Source organism: Nicotiana attenuata, chromosome 1, assembly GCF_001879085.1.
Source record: "Nicotiana attenuata strain UT chromosome 1, NIATTr2, whole genome shotgun sequence".
Taxonomy (NCBI): domain Eukaryota; kingdom Viridiplantae; phylum Streptophyta; class Magnoliopsida; order Solanales; family Solanaceae; genus Nicotiana; species Nicotiana attenuata.
The window spans coordinates 102,534,798-102,545,476 of record NC_031989.1 but is presented as its reverse complement, the minus strand read 5'-3'; the positions used below and the strand labels follow the sequence as shown (position 1 = coordinate 102,545,476).

Genomic DNA, 10,679 nt, shown 5'->3' with positions numbered 1-10,679 from the left:
CCCCGTTAAGGTATTAAAGCGCTGATTGGTCTCGATTACTTATTGCATGCTGTTACCCGCAGTGGCGAAGCCAGAAAACTATTTAAGGGTGTTCAAACTTGAACACGAAAAAAAAATTCTCAACAAGTAGGTGGACCGAAAAATTTAACTCAAACAACGTGATATCGAGCTAAATTATAAGAATACGGGTAATAGTACGAACAATTCGATGTAACGAAACTAATATAAAGAAGCGTCAAAAAGAGATTCTACTTATTACAAACGTACTCGACGAGGCTTCATCTCTTGAAATATTTTTATAATAGACTCATTAGAAACAATACTAAATACTTCTCTTTCTACATAAGGCACTATGCAACCGCCTAAAAAGTCATCATCCATACGATTCCGCAAGTCATTCTTGATAAACTTCGTTGCTGAGAAAGCTCTTTCAACGGTTGCAGTGGCAACAGGAAGAAGCAACGCAAGTTTCACTAAGAGAAATACAAGAGGATAAACTGAATGCTTCTTTGTCTTAACTAATCTTTTTGAAAGATCAGAAAGCCCATTTAGATTGGAGAACCTTTCATCAAAATCACGAACATCAATAATGTAACTCGCAAGCCGATTCTCAAGAGAACTCATCCTAAATTCATCAAAGTCATTAGGATACAATTCAGCCATCTTCATTATTTTTCTGATATCAAAACTTGAAAATGCGTCAATTGGATTCAAGCAAGCAACTCCATGAAGCAACTCAGTCGTCACTTCGTCAAAACGATCATTAAGTTCTTGAACTTGCCAATCAAGAACTTTACAAAACACATCAACACGATAATGATGAAAGAAAGTATAATCAGCAGGTTTTCGCCGTGATATTCCAGAGTTAACATATAGATCATCAAAATTAGGCACCAAAATATCATGCTTGATACAAAACATAGAAACTTTATCAACAAACAAATCCCATTCATCATCCCTCCTTAAAGTTTGCAATCTTTTCTTCGCTACTTGAACAAGTAGCATGGCATTTGCAATATCTTGCTCTTTTTTTTATAAGGATATATTCAACTCATTTGTGATCCCCAAAATATCTGTCATTAAATGCAACAAGAAAGCAACCTTATATGTTTGACAAGCTTCGAGATACCCCGATGCCTTAGCTCTATCATCTAAAGTACCTGCATCTTCAACAAGTGTATCAAGAACATCAACAATAGAGCCAAACATACGAATAAAGTTTCCAAATGACTTGTAGTGAGATCCCCAACGAGTATCACCAGCTCTAACAAGACCGAGTTCTTGATTCAAGCCTCTACTTGTTTTGAGTTCACCCATATCTAATGCCTCTTGGAGTTTTTCTTTTTGAGAATCTCTAAATTCATCCACACGTTTAAAAGAAGCTCCCAACACATTCAAAATATTTGAAACCAATAATACATGTTCACCTACTTGAACACACTTCTTAGAAACCGCAACTAGAGTCAATTGAAGTTGATGTGCAAAACAATGAATAGAATGAGCCGATCTACTTTCTTATTTAATCAACTTCTTAAGACCTTTAATATCACCTTGCATATTGCTTGCCCCATCATAACATTGTCCACGTATAGAAGATAAACTTAATGAATGATGAACAAGAACATCGACAATTGCTTTCTTTAGAGATAAAGCACTAGTATCTCGAACATGAACCATGCCAATAAACCTCTCCATCACACTTCCTCTTTTATCGACATACCGTAAAACAATAGCCATTTGCTCTTTGCGTGACACATCTAAAGACTCATCAACTAATAAAGCAAAGTAGTCACCATTTAGATCCTCTATTATAGCCTTAATAGTTTCTATCTTATATGCGGTCACAATTTCTTTTTGAATATCTGAAGAAGTCATCTTATTGTTTTTTGGAGCATGTTTCAACACAAAAGGTTCAATCTTGTCACATTTAGCCGCATACCATGAAAGAATTTCAATAAAATTACCCTTGTTCAATGACGTTTCACATTCGTCATGACCGCGAAAAGCAAATCCTTAAGTCAAAAGAATCCTTACCACATCAACTGAAGCATTTAAGAGAAGCCAATACTCACGCTTAGTTTGATCAGACTGTTTGTCAAATGCAGCAATAATAGACTGTTTTTGTTGCATTAGATCATCACAGTTTCTACTTGCTTTATTGTAAATACTATTTGGCAAACCAACATGTTTCTTAAAACATTCTTTTCTGTTCCAATTCCTAAACCCTTTACTCGAAAAAACATCACCACCACCTTGCTGATTACTTTCTCCCTTAAATAAATAACAAGGTAAACAATATGCAACATCGGTACTTACACTATACTCCAACCAATTAAATTCATCAAACCATAGAGGATTAAAACGACGCATAAATCCAAAAAAGTGAGATTGAGGGAAGTCATGATACCGAGGTTGGCAAGCACCACCTTGAATGTATGCCCTCCTTATTTCATCGCGATGGTTTGGATGATACTCCAATATTGGAGTTCTTTCAGCTGGGTCAGATTGTGGAGCAATTGTATCAATTTCTTGTCTATGAGAAGAATGCAAGGGAAACTCTGATTGATCGGCATTTTGAGACGCCGAACTTATTTTTGGTACTTTGTTGTAAAATTTTAACAAATTCATTGCAACTTCAATATGCTGAATGTATAAAGTAGTTAAAACATATTACTCCTCAATATTTAAATAAACAAAAGGAACATATCAACAATTTGTGTTTGAACTTACAACAAGCAATATACATAAATGCTAACTAATTACTCCAAGTGTACTGTCCCAAAATATTTATCATACAAAAAATCAGAGAAATTTACTGAAACTTTGAAGCAAACAAGGAAAAAAAAAGATGAGATTCGAAGCGAAAGTCGAACCAGTTCAATACTTCAATGGCAGAATGGAGTTGGACTTGGACACTGGACAGTCGGCGGAGAGCAATACAAAGCAGTGAGAACTTTCAGTCCAGACCATGAAGAATGAGGAATTGGAGATGGGTTTTGATTTTAGGGATTTGATTGGTTTATTCCCAATTTTTGTTTTATGCAGATTTGTTTATTCCCGATTTTGTACTATAAAGTAAGTCAAAGAAAGAAAACGACGTCGTTTGTTTTGCTGTCTTTAAAAAGAATTGTATTGCAACAGAAATGAAAATATGTGGAGCTGCGGGTTCGATCCTGCGCCCCTGAGGCGTTTTTGACCACCCTTAGCCACTGGGCTATGGCTCTTCATTGTTACAAGGGTGGTCAATATGTATTACATATATATAAATCCTAATATTTTACCTATATACACAGTATTATTTTTCGACGAAGGGTGGTCAGTTGACCACCCTTGCTACCATGTACCTTCGCCCCTGGTTACCCATCCCATTCCTATCAGTCCCGGAGGCGCTTAGGTCTACTAATCCTAAAAGGGAGGGATATTAGGCTTATTTGAAGTTTCAAAGGTAAACATTCTAAGGCGACATAGAAAATATATAAAGACTGCACATTAAAGGGGAAACACATAAACACATAAGGCTCAAGTATACCTCCTCCAAACAAAAACAATGCAATAGCACGACTTAAACAAATGAATAAGGTCCGATTCTAAAAAATATACTTGAGGGAAGAGGAGATTGTAGTGTTGCAGCAGGCCTGGCTTATTACACGACTCAGTTAGGAAACAGAATCGGGCCTACCTGCTGATTGTAACAAATAACAGAGGCGAGTTCAGTTTTATTTACACTGCCTAAGGTTTGCCTAAGTGTTTAGACGGGGTCCTATAGGCATGATATCTACTTAGTTCAGAAGGTGATGAGACAGTAGAACTCAAAACGAATTGTTTGAAATCCCATAGGCAAGCCTGCTAAACCTTGTTAAGCAAGGAAATTAGATTATTGAAAAGAGGTTCAGAATGGACAAAATTAAATTAGACTGGTTACAGATTCTGCAGGTGATAATATCTACAATTACCGATTTTAATCCCTGGGAGCATGATATCTAACATTGACTGTGAATGAAGCGAATCAGATTTATTTAAGAGTCCCTATAGGCATGATTTCTATGCGTTACTGATTTTAGATCCTAACATTGCATGTGAGTAGAAACAAACAGGATTATACTTATGGACCCCTATAGGCATGATTTCTATATGTTGCTAATTTCAGCATGCTACTGGGTTATAATCAATTGGGCCCTAAAACATGATATCTAAACGGTGACAAATGTGCAGAATTTTAGATGATCCCTATAGGCAAGTTATCTAGATATAAAGATGAACAAGAAGTCCTACAGACATGGTTTCTAAATGCAGTTTGCAACATTAAAATACCCTATAGGCATGGTTTCTAAATGTAGTTTGAATATGCAGAAATTCAAAATAGTCCTATAGGCATGGTTTCTACCCTTGAAATGCATAAATACCCAACCCGTTTCACTAGCCAGACCCAAACGTTTATTACAGATTATTACAAACCAGGAATATTAAATTACATCAAAATACATAAAAATACAACTAGAGGAGGCCCGATTCTTGGTTCCTTCCTGAGCTATGGAATAACTGCCTTAAGATGCCATTGCTTCAAAGCCTTTCTCAAACTTGAGTGTGTCAGAGTTCCCTAAGAGCCTCAATAGGACCCCGGGCATTGCTCACACCTAAATTACATCACCAGAGTAAGGACAAGTGTAGTGTGGAAATGCCAGCCCTCATATGTCCAAGTTCAGAAGGAGCTCATGGGTCCCAAGGCAAGGCTCACATGAGGGGGGCAGGACTTAAGTCTAAGAGAGAGTGGAAGTGCAGAAACATAGTTTTAAAAGCATGAGGGAACGAAGAAAAGGGAAAGGGGGATGGGAGACAGCCATTAATACTTTAAAGAGTTGATAATTTCACACCAAAGGGGGCAGGGGATTGGGAATCCATTGCAAGGGCCTATATACTTAGGAATGAGTCAATTCTGGGCATGCGCATCAATAGGGGTGTTGTCATGCTTGTAAATCAACCAGAACATGCAACATATAAGGGTAACATGGAGGTTATGATCCTAGGAGGACCAAGTTTGAGTCATGTTCAGCAATATTCGATGTTGTCATGCCCCAAACAAACCATAAGTATCAAACACATTGGGGTAGGGATTTAGGATTCATAATGCATTGATTCAGAACAGGAGAAAAGAAATTACATCATGCTAAATAAAGATACTGAAATAGATATAGGCAGTAGGCAGACAAGAATACAAGAACATTAAGCAACCATGTTGTTGTTGATGCTGAAAACTTAATTAGAACATACCAGTTCAAAGAAGCAAAATATAGTAAAGAAAGGTAGCAGGACTTTGATATATAGCTTTGGCTTTCAGCTAGCTAAATAGGCCACAGTACAAGTAGTAAAGCAAGAGAGAGTGTTTTGAGTGTAAGTGTGAGTTCAGAATTAAAAGTGTTTGTGTGTTTGTGTTAATGAGAGAGTGTGTATATATAGTAGTTCGAAACCATGTAAAATAAGGCAAGAATTAGAATTGTATAGCAATTATGGAACCGAATACTAATCAGAATCAAATCAATGCAAGTACTCCTTTAATTAAGGGGCAATCAACCAACGGTAATGGGCAGAAAATGTTTAAGGAAAGAAATCAAGTAGAGCATCATGTACAGAATAGACAATTAGGGGTAAGTACATAGGGGTTCAATTAAGGAAACAACTAATGAAGAATCAGTAAAATACTTGGTTAACCGAATAAGGTAAGGAAACACAATAAGTTGCAGAATATGGAGACAATCGAAAATCAACACATGGTAAATCAGGGAATCAAGGATTTGAAATTACTGATTTAAGGAGAGTAACATGGGTTCCCACGAATAAGCAAATAAACCAAGTTAAAATAGGAGAATCGAAACTCTAAAGAGAAGATTTCAAATCAAGCCAAGAAATAAGGAGCTCAGAGACAATCAAAGAGAGAGTCATGAGTCATGTTTTAGCATACAAATAGAGTGAGATATGAGTAACCAAACATAGCAAGCAAAGAGGCAAGTCTTGACCAGTCAAGACGAACACAAGCACATAGAGCTAATGTAAGTTAGGCATAAGGAACTCAGTAGAAACACATTCGCAGCGAGATAGTCACAGAAACTCAAACAAGAACAGGCCAGTCACAAAATCAAACGAAGAAACCTAGAAAAATTAGGGCTTTCAACATAGGCGAGTTAAAGAGAAGATAGAAACCCAGAATCAGAAGAATCGCACAAAGGGAACAAGAGATTTCGAAAAGAACTTCTGCACTTAAACGAACAGTCTCAGACCCAAAACCATAAGATTTTCCACAATAGACGGGTTTTAAAAAGAGGATAAATAGACAGATCAGATTTAAACTCAGGCAAACAAACATTCATTTAATAAACAGTTAAAAGAAATTTGGGGTTTTAACATGCAATCTCAGGCAGAAGGATAATACAGCAAAACATATCAAGAATCAAAGAAAGGTTTCGAAATAACTTAACAGGACCTTAATCAGAAGGATAAGGATTTTCGAAAGCGGAGTTTTAAAAGAAACTTCGAGAAAAATGCTTAAAAGTTCAGAGCAGACATAGGTCTGAAACAAATCTAAGAGAAATCGAGAGAACCTTGAAGGTTAGGGTTTCAGAGGAACCCCAAGTGGTGAGAAAGGCTTTGAAAACCATCGATCTAAGCAGGAGAGTCAAGAGTCAGACTCGAATAGCCATGACTGGTCGGAGAAAGGTCAGAGACGATCGGAGAACAGCCGTAAACTGAAATCGACCAAGGTCTGGACCAAGCTCTTTCAGGATCTAGCCTTGAAACCATAATAATCGAACACGTAGAAGCCATGTGAGGTGGATACAGGCCTCCAATGACCTTGGAAGCCATGGATTTAAGAGTTTTTTTAGGGTTGTAGTTGATGTCGGCGGCTAGGGTTGGAGAGGGTTTGAGAGAGGATTGAGAGAGAAAGGGATTCAGAGGCAGCGGGGTATGTGAAAATGGTTAGGGTTAGGGGGTAGTTTGAGATTAAAAAAGGAAAGGATGGTTGTTGGCCGTTGATCTGAATGATAAACGGCCTGGATTAAAACGGGCGAGTGGGCGGGTTATGAAGATGGGTTTTGGTCGGATTAAATTGGAATTGGGTCGAGGGGTTCAAATTATTTCAATTGAGTTCAATTGGGGTGCAAAATCGGACTAAAATTGAAATAAAATGGGGCTAACATTTAAATAGCCACTTTTCCCTGTTTGATTTATAAAAATAGTAAAATAATTTTTGGAAATAAATTAAAGGTACTAAAATGATTAATAGCACAAAATTAACTATTTAAAAATAACAGACCTAATTTTTATGAATATAAACGTAATTAATCCTAAAAAAAGGCTAATATTGTAATTACATACAATTTAACTTTAAAAATACTAAATGACCTTATATGCAAAAATTATATTAGCCATTTTTAGTATAAATATGAAAATCCCATAAATGAGTCACTAGAAATGATAATTTTGGGAATAATTATTGGGTTTTTATGGATAAAATAGGGCAATAAATTGATTAAAAAATCTTTAAAAATTAAGGAAAAAATAGTAAACATTTGGACATACTTATATATGCATGCACATGCTATTTTGGAAGTATTTTATATATTAAAAATATATAGGGAAAAATTGGGTATCAATAGTTGTTGTGCCATCTACTGGAATCTTATTTATGCTTACGATTTAAATAGCCATTGTGTGCACCTACTGTCCTAAATGGCAAAGCTAATATTAAAATCGGGAATAATGTAAAATGCGGCCTAGTGCCAAGGATGATGTGATAAGTTGTGGCCCCAAGTGCCTATGGAATGATATATGTGAAACGAAATGACTAATGAGAAAGGAACAACGTTGTGGTAAGGCGGCCTAGCCGATCGGGCCATGATCGGACGCCATGCCGCACACATGGTGGTATTATGCTGAAATTGAATCCCGGAAAAAGGGAAAATGAGATTGTGGTTGAAGCGTATGCCTCAAATGAGGCAACCTAGCCGATCGGGTCGAGATCGGACTCCGCTCAAGATAGCGGTGGTATTGTGAACAATGATGAATAGTGTAAAATTCCCCAAACTAAAAACTACGGAAAAATGATGTGAAAGTTGTATGATTCCTTTATTTGATAATGTTGTGATAGTTTAAAGCTTTTGAGTTATACTTGTGATTTCTTATTCTTGTATGAAAGTTCTTTCTAATTAGATGGTGTTTAGTTATACATACAAGTACTATTCCATGGTACAAACGTCCTTTTTGCCGGGGGCGCTACATTTTTAAATGAAATATGTGGCTCTATAGCGGACAGTGCCGATCATGCGTAGCGGAGTGTCCTCATCTCGACGACTTGGTGAGCCCCTTTTTCCTTCAAGGGGTTATGATGTACTTCTTTGTTGTAGACTTCTATTTTTGAGGTATAGCCGGGGCCTTGTTGCCGGCATTGTCATAATTTGTCTTTTGTAATCCATAGAGGCTCCATAGACGTTGTGTGGGTTATGTATAAGTGTTGGTTGGGTTATTGATCCGTGTTATAACTCTATCCTCTAGTTTGTCTAAGCAATGACTGTATAAAATCTTGGAAACTTAGCCATGATTTAAGATTTGTGATATAAAAATGAACTAACAATGTTGAATGCTCAAGTATGCTATTGTCTAATTAATTGAAAGCCGGATTCCATAATCATATTGAGTTGGGTAGAAAGTGTCAATAAGGCTTGCTCAGTTGGGTTCACTCGATTGAGCGCCGGTCGCGCCTCCCGAGGTTGGGGCGTGACAAAGTACCGAAACTCTGCCGAAATTTGGAAAAAAAAATTTCTTTTTAAAAAAAAAATTTGGTATTGTTTTTATTATGTCAAAACTGCCCGAACTACGCCAGTTTGATTCTCACCGGATGTGGGATACTTAGGCAACCCTCACCGGGTCCAACTCTATTTTTTCAAAATAACCCAAAAAGAACAAAAATTTTATTGTTTTGTCATAAATAAGTAAGGTGATTCCATTCTTGCCTAAATAGCCAAAATGTCCCCAAAAGGGCGCCGAAAGGCTGTTTTTGCAAGAACAGCCACCTATGGTTTCTTTTTCAAATTTTTGGCCGATTAGCAAACACAACCTTAAAATCTTCTTTCCTGAAGTGCTGAAGGGCCGTATTTGCAAGGCCAGGTTTTTCTTTTGAAATGAAAATTCTTGAAAAAAAAATGATAACTTTCTCTTGAGTCAAAATAAATTATGATCTGTTAACCAAATCACCCTAATAAATGTGCAGGATGAGCACAATTGAAAATGAACCCTTCGTAGTTCTAGAGGAAATCCCATTACAGCTCCATATGTGGTGGAACGACTTAGGAAAAGTCAGCAGGGGTACTATGGTAAAAGTTCTGGGCGGTCTCGTGGGACTTTTGAAAATCAAACCGTGGTTGGATGTGATTGAGGCTTTGATACCTTTCTGGGACCCGACTCACAATGTGTTTCACTTTTTTGATTTTGAGCTCACCCCCACGCTGGAGGAAATTGCGGGCTATGCCGGTCTTAGTGGGAATCTCAGAAGTCGGTATCCGGTGTCGCCAAGAACAGTGTCTCCTCACAAGTTTCTAGATCTATTGAGCATCAGTCGGGAGGTTCAAGATGGGTATTTATCCGAAGGGTTTTGCACATTCCACTTCTTGTACCAGCGCTATGGCAACCCACACGGTTTTGAGGCATCGGACAGTGGCCTAACTCATTCAAGAAACAAAGATAAATGGGAGGCACGGCGGGGTTTGGCTTTTATCGTGGCATTCTTGGGTGTCATAATCTGTCCAAGAAAAGATGGCAACATAGAATTGGGTCTTGTGGGAATGGTCGACGTCATGATTAAAAAAGCTAATGGCACCCTTGTTCCAATGATCTTAGCTGAGATTTACCGAGCTTTAACCATCTACCGAGAAGGGGGATAATTCTTCCAGGGCTGTAACTTGCTTCTACAATTTTTGATACAAGAACATCTTTGTCATCGCTTGGGGTACATGAACTACGTCATGACTGGCTTGAGTTGCATCGAAGAGTCTCAAAATCGAGTGGTGGGTTGTGAATTTCCAGAAGGTACAGAGGCTAGGTTTGCGCATTTGAGTTCCTTAACTTCGGACAAAATTGAGTGGACTTTCGGTTGGCTCCCTGTCACTGAAGTCATTTACATGTCAGCCGAGGTGTGCTATCTTCTCTTAATGGGCCTCCGGAGCATTCAGCCATATGCGCCACACAGAGTGTTGCGGCAACTAGGCAGGTGCCAAACTATTCCACATGATGAAGATCTGAGCCGACAGGTTATTGAATTGGGTCCAAAAGTTGCATTCCCAGAAGGAAAAGTTCGTCAGATTTGGAATAAGTGTAGATTTTTAGAGCCAAAGACTCGGGTGCGGGATCTATCTAAAGGCGAAATAGAGCCTAATTACATGAATTGGTTTGGGAAAAGATTTCAAATCCATCAGAAGCCCGAACGGCCTGCTAAAAGACCCAACAGAGAGCTGCGATGGCGGCTCTCTATGATCAATAATGAGCAATAAATGATGAACAATTAATAGGACACAATGAATGTAAGCAATAAATGTAAATAATGAAACCAAGAGAATATGTTCAAGCTAGAGAGTAGAGAATGTTACTTGTATTGAATGTAGTGTATTGTATCTTGTGTATCAGATCTCCTCTAC

The 10,679-nt window shown here is 37.8% G+C and overlaps 1 protein-coding gene across 1 annotated transcript; it reads right to left on the bottom strand.

Moving 5' to 3' along the window:
* LOC109239186 lies at window positions 256–2,628 on the bottom strand. The gene is made up of 5 exons (XM_019405711.1): window positions 2,073–2,628; window positions 1,906–2,012; window positions 1,551–1,815; window positions 1,161–1,457; window positions 256–1,025 (listed from the first exon to the last, which is right to left on the bottom strand). Exons 1-5 carry the CDS (start codon window positions 2,626–2,628, stop codon window positions 256–258), a joined length of 1,995 nt encoding a protein of 664 aa, XP_019261256.1.